Raw genomic sequence first — 15061 nt, forward strand, 5'->3', positions numbered from 1 at the left:
TAGTAATGGAATGGCCAGATCCTGTATGTTTAACTGTTTAGGAAACTGTAAACTGTTTCCTGAAGTGTTTATAAATATGTAACAGTGTGAGCACATTCCCATCATGGGTGTGTTAGCGTGCCAGTTCCTCCGCATCCCGGTAAACGTGGTCAGGAAGACCCTGGTGGGATGGCAGGGTTAATGAGGGGCAGGAAGAGAAGAGGAGAGCTGGGAAGAGAGGAGGTGCTAGTTAGACAAGTGAGGAGTCTGAAAGTGAGATTTTTGGAGGGGGTGCATAGTAGGACTATGAAGCCTAGGTGTCTCCAAAGAGCATGCTCTTTGCAGATGAGGACGTGGAGGAACTGGGAGGCTGGGGTACTAGATGGTTCATCCTCATGGACGCTGAACTCACTGAGCCGAACAGCAGGAGCAGTGCTGGAGGAGAACACCGCAATCAGCCAAATGGGGGCGGGAAGGTGACCAGGAAAATGGGAGTTGGCTGCAATAAGGGAGAATAAAGTGCAAAAATCTAATGAAATATGCTGGGGAATTTTATTCCTGTATGAAAATTTTTAAATTCAGAAGACCATATATAGTACATATATGAAACCTTAAGAAATAGAACATTACTTAATGTGAATTGCAACTGCAGTGAATTGAATGTCCCTTGGGCTTTGATACTGGTGATAAAATGGATAATAACAACTACCAGTGATATTAATGACAATGGGTTGGGTGTGGACTAGATGGTGGGCTCTGTACTAAGCTTTTAACATGTAATTTGCATACAATGATCCCCCACAAGATTGGCACTGTTATTTCCATTTTATAACAGAGTCAAACAATAAAAAGAAATAGAGCACTACCAGTACTTGTTAAATACCCTCAGTGCCCCTTCTAGTTGCTTTCCCTCCCACCTCCCCACTGAGATAACCGCTAACCTGGTATCTGTGTTTATCATCCCTTATCTTGGTTTATGGTCCACCTCATATTTACTTCTATGTGGTTTTACATGTTTTTTAACTCCATATAAAAGTTTCAGACTGCATGAATTCTCTCTGCAGCTTTTTTTTTCTCAGCAAATTATATGTTGATTCATAAGTGATTCCACATTTGTGCAGATTCATGGAGCTGTTGTTTGTTTCTCACCACATTAAGGTATTCACTGTACAAATATCCCACAGCGGATTTGGCCACTCTCTTTGGCTTATAGTTCCAGGTTCTCTCTATTGAAAAGAATATTATATGTGCCTTTTAGTGTGCATGTGAAAGAAGAGTGTCTCCAGGGTAGGTGCTGGATTTTTTTTAAAGACAGATAGGAACAGTGGTTTGAAAAATGGCAAAAGGAGCAGAAAGACGCCAGCCTTTCTGCAGGCTCAGGACCGTGCGGGTGAGGGACGCTGCGGGGGGAGGTGTTGTCGAGGAGACTGAGGCTTCGGAGTTGGAAATCTTCCCCATTATTCCCAGAGTGGCTTTCTCCCTGGGCCCAAACTTGCTTTTGATCATCTATATGGCTCTACATGGATGCAAGAGAAGTACAACCCAGAAAATAATAAAGACAGACTCAGGGAATTCAGACTTAATTCAAAAGAATTATGCTTCATATTATGCCTAATTTTGTGAGGTATGTCCTATATTCTAACCTTAAATCACCATCGTCACCATGTCAAGTCCATTATTCATTCTACTTAATCAATAAATACTTGTTGAGTGTCCTGTGTGCCAGGCACTATGTGGATACTGGTAATGCCAATATTAACAAGAAAAACTTGTTTCCCTGAGTCAAATATATGAGCTCTTGGTACAGCTAATGGTCCTATCAAAATTGTTGAAGCAAGTCAGCTATGGTTTGTGAGGGTTTCCCCTACACCCAAGTTCTGTCTTCGCCCCTCTCAAAATACACATTGGAGCACCTTTGATTGAAAAGTAAAGAATAGTCAGATGGACTCTATTGGAAGAGTAAAGCATTGAAATTATCATTCATGCATCATTCTTTAACAAATATATGTGTCTGGAGCTTGGCTAGCATTGAAGATACAATGGTGAGCAATAGATATGGGCTACAACTATGGAACCTGTAATAGGTGAAGCAGATTTTGATCAGATAGTGAAATATTTCAACAAAATATCAAACCATGCTGAGTACTATGAAAGTACTGAGTACAGTGTAATGAAAGCAAATGATAAGGAGTCTGACCTAGCCTAGAAGAGAAAAGAAAGGCAGTAAGCTCTGTAGAGAAAGTGGTGTTTGAGTTGAGACCTAACTAAGAGTTAACTAAGCAAAGGAGTGTGGTTAAAGGGGGGAAGAATGTTCCAGCAGAATGTACAGCAAGGTCTGAATCAGGAAACTTTAAATTCATTCCCACTAATCTCAAGTTAGCCCTCAGAGCTTCCCAGGAAAGCACAATGGTTCCCTAACCAATTATTTTATTCTCTCTTCTCAAGTATGTTATTTCTTCTCCTTCCCGCTCAAACTTGCTACATCTCTGATCCTCACCCTCAGCTGATTACAGTCTGTCCCATTTCACCGGGAGACAGAAGAAATCAGAGGATAGCTCACGCAAGCCCCTACCGTCATATCTGCCCGCCTTCCTGGGCCTGTGCACTTACACGCCTGTCGGTGTGAATGAACAGTCCTGGTCCAGGTCCAAAGCCAGCCACTCCCCGCGAACACTAGAACCCCAACCCTCTTGTCCACTTTATGAAGAACATCTCACAAGCAATTCTTCCCTCTCTGTGAATCACTTCAACCAGCATTAAAAAAAAACGCACATTCTCCCAGCTTTAAAAGAAAAATCCTTTCTCGACTGCATTTCTCCCTTTTTTTCCTTCCTTTTCCTTAAAGGGTTGCCTAGATTTCCAGTTTCCAATTTTGCTCTTTCTGTCATCTCCTGAGCCCACTTCAGTCAGCCTTCTGCTCACAGCCTCCAACGCAGCTCGCTCTCACCAAGGTCAGCAGTGAGTAGATCAGGGGCTGAGTCTCATCTCCATTACTGTGATGCCTGAGCAGCAGTGAGCGGTTGTCCAGCCCCCTCCCAGGAGCACTTTCTTTGAGCAGCTAGAATATCACACTCTGGTGTGATAGGTTTCTCCTGCCTCGCCAGCCTTTCTTCACTGTTTGCTCCGCTGGTTCCTTCTCTTGGCCATAGTCTGAATTTGGAGTGCCCTGTCTCATGTTTAAACAGTCTCTCTTCTCTCTCTTTTCACTCCCATTCATTATTCATCATTCATTCTCATGGTTTTACATACAAAGGAGCACCTCCAGCCCAGGGCTTACCTCTCAGATTCAAACTTGTCCATCAGATGGACTACTCAGCATCTCTGCTTGGCTCTCTCATAGGTCTCTCAGGCTGAGCGTGCCTGTCACCGAATCCTTCATCTTCTTCCAGGAAATCTGTTCCTCCTGCCATTTTCCCACCTCAGGTAAAGGCAGCTCCCACCTTCTAGGCCAGGGATGGCAAACTATGCCCCACTGGCCAGCTCTCTCCCATCGCCTGGTTTTGTAAGTCAGGTTTTATTTTGGAACACACTCACATTCATTCATTTACATATCATCGGTAGCTGCTTTCATGCTATAAAAACAGAGCAGAGTAGTTACCACAGAGACCATAGTGCCACAAAGTCTCAAGTATTTACTGTTTGCCAATTCCTTTTCTAATTCTTGTTATTTTAAATCCTCACCTGAGGACATGCTTATTGATTTAGAGAGAGTGGAAGGGAGGGAGAGAGAGAGGGAGAGAAACATCGATGTGAGAGAGAAACATTGATCTGTTGCCTTTTCCTATGCATCCTGACCGGGATGAACCCACAATCTAGGCATGTGCCCCGAATGGGAATTGAATCTGCAAACTTTCGGCTTACAGGACAACACTCCAACCAACTGAGCCACATCAACCAGGGCTCGTCCAAATTCTTAAAAACTTCCTTGACTCCTCTCTTACTTTGGGACTCTTCAACCCCACATCTAATCTGTCCACTAAGTGTATGGACTTCCCCTATAAAATATATTAATCAAATCATTTTCACAGCCATTTGGCAGCTGCCCTGGTCAGAACCACTGCCATCCCTTACCTGAATTACTGTACTGGCCTCCCAGCAGGTCTCCCTGCTTCCCGCCTCCAGTCTGTTCTCAACACAGAATGTCCCACTCACTTTCTCAAAACCCTTCCACATTTTAAGTAAAACCCGAAGTCCTTACCATATGAGCTAAGGCAAGTGTGGCTTCTGGTTACCTCTCTGGTCTCAGCTCCCTCACTTGCTTCATTCCAGCCATGCTAGCTAACTGGCTGTTCCTCTTAACATTGGGCACACTTGTTACCCCAAACCTTTGCTCTTACTGTTTCCCTCTTCCTGGAAAGCTTTCTGCCAATAGCCACATGACTTTCTGCCTCTTCCTTCAAGCCTTTGCATTAACGTCTTCCTCCCACTGAGGCCTCCGTAACTACCATATTTAAAATTTCCAACTGAACTTCTCCTAGCATAATTTTCCTCCTAATGACCTGTTACCTTCTAGTGTACTGTATTATTTTTTAACTTATTTTGTTTATTAACTATATTTCCCTGTTAGGAGTCCCTTCCCTGAGGACTTTGTTCACAGATGAATCCTTATCACGGGAACAATGTCTGTCACATAACGAAAGCTCGGTGAACATTCATTGAATAAATGAGCCCCAAGGCAGTAGAGAATATGCAAGAGAGAACCTAAAGAAAGTTCGTCTGACTGGAGGAACCCTTACCTGTCAGACTCAGAGAAGGAAGGAGCATGTTCAAAAGACTGAGACAGAAGTCCAGGGAGGTTGGAGTAAGGGGAGGCAAGAGTATTTGTCCAGCGACACCTTGAAGAGTGGGACACAGGATAAGTTTTGATCAGGCTGAAAGAGTCAAAGTCTCAGGGCATGGGGACTTGGAGAAGAGGCGTCCAGGCCAGGCACCGTGGCAGTGATTCCTATAGCAGCCAAAGAGCAATCGCAGGGACCTGTAGATGAATGAGATGACTCCTGTTCGAAAGAATGGATTAACCTCATAATGACCCAAACTAATGAAGTTCCTCTGCTATATACATCTCCTTATTCAGTAAATAAGCACCTACAACAAAGCATCATTCACAATCCCGAGAAGGGTGGGAAGGGGAGGGCAGCTTGAGTGACCTTTGCAAAGTTGACCCACTCTCAAGGAGCTCTTGTTTCTCCCACATTTAGATTCCTGATACCCATTGCATTCCAGCAGACCAACCGCCCCGTACCAGTTGTGTATTCTCTCAATACTGAATTTCAGCTCTGCAATAACGAGAAAGTGTTTCTCATGGATCCCAACACAGCTGATATGTCGCTGGCAGAAATGGATTACAAAGGAGCCTTCTCAAAGGGTGAGTTGTTTCCTTCTCCTGTACAAAGAGACTGTGGCTGGATTTGAGAAGTTTTCAGATAAGCCCCTGGGCTAGCCTCTCTGTTATCAGCCATCAGCCAACTTGCCGGTGAAGATTCCCCGGGGGGGTGATGCCAGGACAGCTAATGCAACATTTAGTCAAGGAACAGACCCATATTCTTCCTTCCTGTCATTTCACTGTAAGATCACATACATGGCAGTATAGTTTTTGGCACTGTGGAAAAGCACAGAAGACTGAGTTTCCAACCAGATTCTAACATACTAGCTTTAGGTAAGTTGCTTTATCTCTCAGTTCCTCAGAGAGATTGCAACATGACCACTGCCTACTAGCCGCAAAGGTGTGCCAAACGTATATGTACCTTCCATCATGCTTTCTCGACCTGAAATGCTTCCTCTGCCCCCTCCTTGCCCCAGACACGGTTCCCTCCACATTTGCAAAGGCTGGCTCCATCTTCTCCTTCACAGCTGCACTTCATTGTTAATCTCCTTGACGTGACCTCAGGTGGTGAAGACCCAGTACAATATACAGATGATGCATTATAGAAATGTACACCTGAAACGTATATGATTGTATTAGCCAGTATCACCCCCAATAAATTCAATTAGGAAAAATGTTTATCCCCTCAAAGAGCCTTTGACCACACCAGACAATCCAGCATAGGCCATGTTTCTCACTTTCACAACACACTATTCATTTCTTATAGTACTTATCATATTTTCAATATCTTATATAATATTACTTTACTTATTTATCGCCTTTCTCTACCAGTTGACTCTAAGTTCCTTGAGAACAGAGACTGCGATTAAATGTCAGATTTGCACACCATACCACCAGTGCCTGGGTGCACAATAAATATTTGTTGACTGAAGAAATTAATTTTAAGATCTGCCTTTCCTCTCTCAGTTACCCCTCTTGCCTTTTTCTTACTTTTAATCCTCTTCACACATGAGTTTTTTTCTCTTAGCCTAAAAACATATTCGAGTCCTCCCCATAACAGGAGAAAACAAAAGTTCTCAACCTTACCTCCTCTTTAAACTGTAGCCCATTTTCTCCTTTCCTTTTCATTGAAGATGCCCCTAGAGGAGTGGTGAGTATACACTGTCTCCATGGCCTTTCCTCACAATCCCTCATCCCTCGTCCAGCCACCTACTGCAGGCGGGGTTTGTCCCACCAGAGCTCAGAACTCTGTCGTGTCGATGACACGAAACCCATGGAACCCTCACCGGACACCATCTCACCTCTCCGACCACTTCTTACTCTCCTGCCCTGGGACTCTGTTCTCTGCCCTGTGTTGCTGCCCAGGTTCCAGGCTTGGCTCCTTCTGTTCTCACCTCAGTGCTACCACTGGCCATTCCCATGGCCTGTCCCATCCATTTGCACTGAACCCCCCAGGCTCCTCCTACTCCACAGCCATTCCATAAAAGTCACTTTATGCCTGCTCTCTCATTTCCACATGTAGTTTGGAACTACCAAGCCTCTCAGTGGTGTCTTTCAGACACCCAGAGATGTCTAGAACTGGACTTACCTCCCTCCAGATGTGCTTCTCCCACACCTGCTGCCCCACTGACTGCATCTCCATACTCCAGGTGCCTCAGGAAAAAAATCTTAGGGTTATCCTTTACTTCTTCACCTCCCACATCCCATTGTCATTACATTGAATGGAATCCGACTCCTAGACATTTCTTGAATCCATCCCCTTGCCTCACAGCTATACTTTAGATATCTATCACTAGAGCATTAAAAGAGCCCCTATCTGATCTCTGTGACTCTAGCCTCTTTGTCTTTCCTCCATTCTCTGTTTTCTGAAGCCCAGATGTGTTGATATCACACCCTCGCTTAAAGCCTTCCCATGTTACCTGTTACTTACATACTGAAGTCTGGAATCCTCAGCATCACTAGTCCATCTTTACAGGAGTCTCTTCTGCTAGAGCCTCTGCACAGCCTCCAGTCCAGGCACACTGACCCACCGTGGAGTAAATGCTCTGGGCAGGCATCTGGAGCAGACAGCTATGTGCTCAACTCTTGTCCGTCGTGTCACAGATGGGAAAACTTGGACAAGTTATCTTAAACAGGGATAACCTATCTCTGTGGGCTCATGGGAGGGTTAACTAAGGTAGTGTAGGGAAGAACTTGTTGCCGTGACAGGCACTAAGGAACCAGTAGCTGCACCAGGACTCTTGCCTCCCAGCACTCAGTATTTTGTAGTGGAGTTTCCTTTACCTAGAACACTCTCCCTGCCTCTTCCTCCATTGCAAATGCTCTGACAAATGCCTACTCATGGTTCAGGATTCTGCTCAGATATTATCTTCCTGTTAAATCCTTCCTTACCTCCCCTCAAGCAGATTTCTGTGTGCAACTATATGCTTATTTAACATTATGCACCTTCCTCTACTGTTGATAACAGCAGAGTATTGTGGTGGTGAATAGTGTGGGCTTTGGAGCCAAAGTACCTCGACTTTGAATCCGACCCTCACCATTTACTAGCTTGTGACCTTCAAGAAGTCACTTTAGCACTCAGTGTCTCAATTTCCTCATTTCCTCATTTGTGGAATCGTTAGTACTACATGAGTTCTTGTATGGGAAGGCCTTAATATAGTACCAAGCAAGTAGCATGAGTTTGATAAATGTTAGCTATGTTTTTTTTAATTCTCACCCAAGAACATTTTTTTCATTGCTTTTAGACAGAGAGGTTGGGGGAGGGAGGCAGAAAGAGAGAGAAACATTGATTAGTTGCCTCCTATACACTCCCTGGCTGGAAATCGAACACGCAACCTTTCAGTGTACAGAATGAAGTTCCAACCAACCGAGCCACACTGGTCAGGGCTAAATGTTAGCTATTTTTAGCAATTATTTAGCAATTATTTCTGTCCTCTCAGCTGCCATCACATTCACCTTTGTATCCCCTGCACATAACAGACCGCACACCTTAAATACTTGATATGTACCGAATAAAAGAGCAATAGCTAAATGAATGAGTATTTTACGGGCATGTGGATTCACAGAGCTCTTCATAGAGAGGTACTTTTGACTCAAAGGGTGTGTGTTAAATCCTTTTTGCCTTTGACATTATTTTCTTTTTAATCCTAAATTCTGATCTAATTAATCTCTCTCACTCTTTCCAGGTCAAATTCTGTATGGCCGAGTGCTTTGGAATCCAGAACAAAACCTTAATTCTGCTTACAAACTCCAGCTGGAGAAAGTCTATCTCTGTACTGGCAAGGATGGCTACGTGCCTTTCTTTGATCCCACGGGGACAATCTACAATGAAGGACCACAGTATGGATGCATTCAGCCAAACAAATACCTAAAACACAGATTCTTGCTGCTGGTGGGTAACTGTTGGGGTAAAGAGCTGACACTTGAGTAGGTTTTCTCAGCTATGAATTCTGTCAGAAGCTGATAGGACCCAGGCTCTCGGTGGTTATAGACACACACACATGCGCGCACACGTGCGTATACACACACATTCATGCACATATATACATGTGTGTGCATGCACACATGTGTATACACACGTGTGTGTGTGTTGTTTGCTTCTCTCCCATCAGCTGAATTCTAGTACACATAACCAAATCTGATGGTTATGGTGAGTGACCAGACAAGCTATTTCTAACGTCCCAGGAAAAGGAAAGCCTAGGCCAGTGTTTCTCAAAGTGTGATCCCAGAGACCTCTGAATATCCTCAGCACTCTTTCAGGGAGTTCTCAAGGTGACAACGTCTTCCCTAACCGTGTGATGATGCCTGCCTTTGTCACACTCATTCCTTCCCAAGTGGAGACAGCATGGAAGGTTTATTGATATGGTTTCAGATTCCACATTGTAACGAATCTTTAAAAAATACTACTTATCAACTTATTGATAAAAGTTATTGATGAAAGCTATCAAAAACATTCTCCCCTTTCCCAACTGCATAGCTGTATGAGGTCATTTTCTTTATATACTTCAGCCTAAACAACATATCGCAACTGGTTAAATAGAGTAATTATGAGGATCTAGTTCTTTTCCAGAAATTTTGCAAAAATATAAAATAATGCCGGCTCTCTTAAATGGAAATGGGGGTATTTTCTCTAAAAAATATGTTAATAACATTAATATGTAATGGTCTTTTCACTACCATTTTAAAATGAATTTGTAAAAAATTACTTTTTAATTTTTTGGTGTTATTTTTAATACAGTAAATACTGATAGATATAAACCACATAAACAAAAGACTTTTGGGGTCCTTGGTTTTTAAGTGTGTTAAGGGTCCTGAGACCAGATAGCCTAAGAATTATTTGTCTAGGCTATGTCACTCTGTGCTTTGAGATCGCAGAGGCCACCGAGTGTCCTCCCTTGAAGAGGACAGGGGGTGCCCAGAGTCAGCGGCCGACCTGAGGAGAGGGCTCCTCCTGCACACACCCCCGACCAACCCGAGGCCGGCGTGCACAGCCCCTCGCCCCTCCCAGTGACTGCCATGTGCCAGTACAGTGGTTCCATCTCACTAAATCTTTTTTCTTTTCCTGAAAATCTAGGACCGAAGTCAGCCAGAGGTGACTGACAAGTACTTCCACGACGTGCCCTTTGAGGCTCACTTTGCTTCTGACTTGCCTGATTTCCACGTGGTCAGTAGCATGCCAGGTGTGGATGGATTTACTCTGAAAGTGGATGCGCTCTATAAGGTGAGTGTGGTGAGAGGAGACGAAGCACAGGACCAAGGCCGCGTGAAAGGTTGGGAAGAGGAAGGCCTTGTCTCTGGACTGTCATCGGTTTCTGTTATAGCATCTTGCTGGCACATCGTTTTCATTGTGGTTAAGCTTATCATTCACCCAGAATTTTCACCATCTACCTCCAGTACAACAAAGCAATGATAAAATTATTTAATTTGCATGTGGTCTCATACTGTGTGCATCTGGGTGCCCATGATACTCTAGTTTTTCCTAATTTTTTTTATATTGCCTGCCTTTTTTGGCTCTGTTTGCATAAGCATGTAGAAAACATTTAACAAAATAATAAATACAGTACAAAAATTTAGAATGGTAAGAATTACTAGTATTTGATAAGCAAAAATAGTCTAAGTCCCAGGAATAAACATGAACTCCCAAGATCAAATTCCCCTTTTTCTTTTGTCCAAATAAAATCTATAACCTTAGATTTCAGAACAATTGTCACTCTTTTGAAGTTAGTTCAAAACCATGCAGGGTTTCAGTGGGGGCAGATGACGTGGCAATAAAACACTTGATGATGTAACCGCTCAGGGGAAGACCCAGGAAGTATTCAGATTTAGCAAATTTTTATCAAGTATCTGCTTATTATGCACAGAGTTTTTCATGAATATTTGTTGAATGACTATATTTTAATTAAAGTTAATCAATAAATAGTGAATTAACCCTGACTGGTATCTCTCAGTTGGTTGGGCATCATCCTGAAAAGTGAAAGGTCACAGGTTCAATTCTTAGTCAGGGCACATGCCTGGGTTGCGGGCTCAGTCCCAGGTCAGGACACATATGAGAGACAACCGATCGATATTCCTCTCTTACACTGATGTTTCTTTCCCTCTCTTTCTCTCTCCCTCCCCCTCTCTCTAAAAATAAATAATTTTTAAAAAATACATAAATAAATAGTAAGTTAGCATAACAAACAGTTAAGGTCACTGGGAATAAATGTGGTGATTAATACCATTACTTCCCTGCTCTCAAGGAAGACCGACATTTCATAAGCATCATCTAGCTAAAGAGACCACGAAAAATAAATTTTCAGGACTATCCTATACACAGATAGAAAAAGAGAAGAGGCTGAAGAGCTGGACAAAGATCACCCTAATTTAGAAATAAAAGGTATCAAGGCTTTCAGCAGCGGCAGTCTCTCCATTTCCTTTCGTCAAAGGCCAGCTGTGGGCAACAACGACATGCTCAGTTTGTCTCCCGTTTTCCTCCCCTGCAGGTGGAAGCAGGACACCAGTGGTACCTCCAGGTCATCTACATCATTGGCCCTGACACCATCTCAGGACCCCGGGTCCAGCGCTCTCTCACAGCCCCGCTGAAGCGCAACCGAAGGGACCTGGTGGACCCCAGTGGCCGGCTGACCCTTGATGATTCCCTCATCTATGACAATGAGGGGGACCAGGTCAAGAATGGCACCAATATGAAGTCCCTGAACCTGGAGATACAAGAGCCGGTTGTAGCTGCTTCTCTGTCCCAAACTGGGGCATCTATCGGCAGTGCGCTCGCTGCTATCATGCTTTTACTTCTGGTGTTTTTGGTGGCTTGTTTCATCACCAGGAAGTGCCAGAAACAGAGGAAGAAACCACCCGCAGAGGACGTTTTGGAGGAATACCCTCTGAACACCAAGCTGGACGTGCCCAAGAGGAGCCCAGACAGGGTGGAGAAGAACGTGAACAGACAGTACTGCACCGTGCGGAATGTCAACATCCTGAGTGATGCCGAGGGGGCTTATGCATTCAAAGGTGCTAAAGTAAAGAAATTGAATCTGGAGGTCAGAGTCCACAACAATTTACAAGATGGAACAGAAGTTTAGTGGAGGAGACCCATGTGTATTTTTTTCCTAAAGTCATTTTTATAAAACGGGGGAAATACTGGTATTTTTATAATCTTGCAGATTAAAAAGGGAAAACTATAGCTTTGAGCGGCAGGAGGTACACATCACTTGCATCAACTCACAACTGAGCTACCTCATTGAACAGAACCACTGAGACGCCCAGAGGACTGGAGTAGTTCTTTCTGTGGACCCCTTTAATAGTCTCAGTAGCTACAGTTGTCCCTCCTGGAAGACCAACAGTAGAGAGCAAGTGTTTTAGTGCTGGCACAGGAGTTAAGACAATTAAGTTGGCTGATGCGGGTCAGAGCACTGGGCAATGAACAGGGCAGATTGTAGAGAGAGAGCGGGATTCAGAGCCTTTGGTTCCCCGCCCTCCTCCAGCTTCCTTCCACTCGGGCTCTTCCTGGGCCTCTGGACAGCAGAGTTCAAACTGCTGACATCCAGATTCCATTCAGAATTCTACTAATCAGCACAGTGGATGTATTTGCTCATTGTGTCCACTCGGCAGCCTGCACTCCATGGCCTCTAATTGTGCTTAGCATTTCCAGAGCCCTTTTCACCTGGGGCTTCCGAGTGCTGTAGACTAGAACACCTCTCTGTGAGTCGCAGGCGAAACCTTGGGCCTCTCCTGTCAGCCAGCAGGTATCAGGCATGGCAGAAGCCCTCTTACGGAGGTGAGGGACTGAAACCTGGGAGCAGGAGGGGCCTGGCGAGCACCTCAGAGCACATCAGTGACACATCACACCCTAGGCCCGGAGAGGTGTCCTTGTGCCTGACTAGTTTATGCTGCACCAGGGATGTGTGAAGTCATCGTCCCTGTGGAAGGATGCTGCAAAACAAGATCAGTGCCCCGTGGCCTTTTTCTGTATTGCCATGGATGATGCTTAAAAAACCTACCATACTTCCTGCTACCCCAGGCTTTGCCCAGTCTAATAATAGACAAGCCCATGTGCTTTGATAGCTGTGGGGTTTTTACTGTGCTAGGGTTTCAGGAAAGTAGGTGATTCATTTGAATAAAGCAAATTAGGAGATAGCCCAAGCCAGAGTCAAATCAGTTAACAGATGCTACCAATACTCACAGCAGATAAAGTACTGGTACTCACAGCAGATAAAGACACCATTCCTGGTACCGTATTTCAGGGATTTCTCTTTCAGGGGGTTCTTTTATGGTAGCTCAGGCACTTATTTTACCATATCAGCACATGACAAGGCCATAAACACGTGGCTTTAAAGTGATTTATTAGTGTTCAAATAGCAGCTTAGCGATTTTTCACATAGTGCGCACATAGCTTGCTTTTGTGTTTCTTTTTGGTTCCTGTTTTAGGCAAAAATGAAGTGTGCATGTCCTGTTGTTCTGAACACCATCTTCGGGAGTAAGGCACGATCTCTCCCTGGTGCACGGCATACCGCAACCTGTGGGCAAATAACAGAGCATTCACATTGTATAATGTTTGTATTAGAGAGATCTGAGCTCTTTGAGAACATTCTAAACTGGAAACACTTGGATCCTTAAAGCTAGAAAGAATGAACTATGAAAAGTTTTAGGCATCTCTACCAGGCTCCAAGCTTCTGAGGCGCAGGATCTGGTTAGCTGTGCCTTGGATTTCTCAGCAGTGCCTTGCACGTAACAAGCACGCCTGGAATAGTTGTTGAGTGAACAGATGACTGGCGACATGGTGAGTTAGGAATAAATTTAGGAAAAGGAGGTGAGAGAGTATGGTGGCAATATCACAAGGGCAAGTAGAGAAAAAAAGCAAAAACTTGCTTCTACTTAGATTATGAAATAATCTCTTTGGAACAAAGAAACACCAATTTACGGAGACCCGAATCTGGCCATGGTCTTCAGGAGGACTGGACAGACAGGTCACAGTAGTGTATTAGCAGGAGGTGAGCCTGCAACTTGGTCTCCCAGCAGGGCATGCAGAGGGATGTCTGGCTTAGCCTTCTGAGATGAGTGTAAAGTTTTAAGGTAGGATGAATTGAGGGAGCCCAGAACCAGGAGCTCCTGACTGGTCAGGTGCTACTTGAGACCAGCTCAGGCAGTTTGGGGCAGAATTTATGTATCTGCTTCACAAACATCCAGAATCGGTGTCTCATGGCTGGAGAGCTCACCAGACAGGCACAGAATCTTCTGACAACTTTGGGGGGTGAATGTTAATTCTACAAGGACAGGAAGCCAATCACATGAGAAACTTTGATTTAACCCATTATTTATAACTGCTCTGTGTGCCAGAATGCTTACACATTAAAGCAATACCTTTGCATTTGCTCAGATATTCTTCTTGCACATCCATTACAACACAGTGGGACACTTGCATGGGAAGAGTGCAGACAGGTGGCAGAACGAAGCTCCTTGGAGAAAGCAGTGGAGACATATCTCCAGATGCCCCTAGCAGCCTCTGCATAGGAGGTCTTGCATGACCAGGGCAGCTTCCCGGGAGGACCCCGAGATACTGAACTATCTGTGTGAAAGGAAAGCCCTTGCAACACCCCTGCCTCCCCTCCTCTCTGCCCTCCCCTGACACACACCTGTTACTGAATGTGGTGCTTCTTCAGTGGGTGACATTAGCACACAGAAAGTGGTAAAAGATATGAACCTGAGATTGACTCCTTTGATACAGAATTTCTTATTTATGTTTTATACTTCATTTAGGGATCAGATAATTTGGTGACTGATGGGGGATTATATTTCAGTCAAAACTCTGCTTTCAGTTTCTCTGACTTGCCCACTAAAGCCTTGTGTGTGTTTTACTAACCTTTTATACCATGCCTCTGGGTAAGAAGGAACAAAACCCCCCAGGGGTTGCTGTTTGCTATCACATGCTGGCTGGCAGTGAAGGTTAAAAGGAAGAAGAGTCTGTATGTTTTTTTCTGCCTTTTATTGTCTCCCAGGCCTTCTGAGGACTCCTGCAGATTCTCACTGGTGGACGGGAAACGGTGTTGGATGTGTTTGCACAGTCTTATGACAGTCTCGGTGTCCTGTAGGAGTTTTTGTTATTCCTAGCTACAACACACCTGCTCAGACCGAGTAAAACATTTGTGGTGCTGTCAACCTGATTTCTTGACTCTCAGATGATTTTTGTATTTCCAATACCAATTTGTGTGTTATGAATTTCTGATTTTTCCGGTAGCATATGCCACTATATAAATTTATATTAATAAA

At 44.2% G+C, this 15061-nt stretch overlaps 1 protein-coding gene across 4 annotated transcripts in view; it reads left to right on the forward strand.

The window, feature by feature from the left end:
• Nucleotides 1–15061, forward strand: part of FRAS1 (Fraser extracellular matrix complex subunit 1) — a 428720-nt gene extending 413659 nt beyond the window's left edge. For all 4 annotated transcript variants that reach the window (XM_045857864.1, XM_045857867.1, XM_045857865.1 and 1 more), the window contains 4 exons: nucleotides 5178–5344; nucleotides 8488–8693; nucleotides 9876–10022; nucleotides 11284–15061. In XM_045857864.1, coding sequence (XP_045713820.1) covers nucleotides 5178–5344; nucleotides 8488–8693; nucleotides 9876–10022; nucleotides 11284–11877 — 1114 coding nt within the window. In that variant the 3' untranslated portion in view covers nucleotides 11878–15061. The remainder of the gene's footprint in view (nucleotides 1–5177; nucleotides 5345–8487; nucleotides 8694–9875; nucleotides 10023–11283) is intronic.

The sequence above is a fragment of the Phyllostomus hastatus genome, unplaced genomic scaffold (assembly GCF_019186645.2).
Source record: "Phyllostomus hastatus isolate PE091 unplaced genomic scaffold, TTU_PhHast_1.1 phas_scaffold_1674, whole genome shotgun sequence".
NCBI lineage: Eukaryota > Metazoa > Chordata > Mammalia > Chiroptera > Phyllostomidae > Phyllostomus > Phyllostomus hastatus.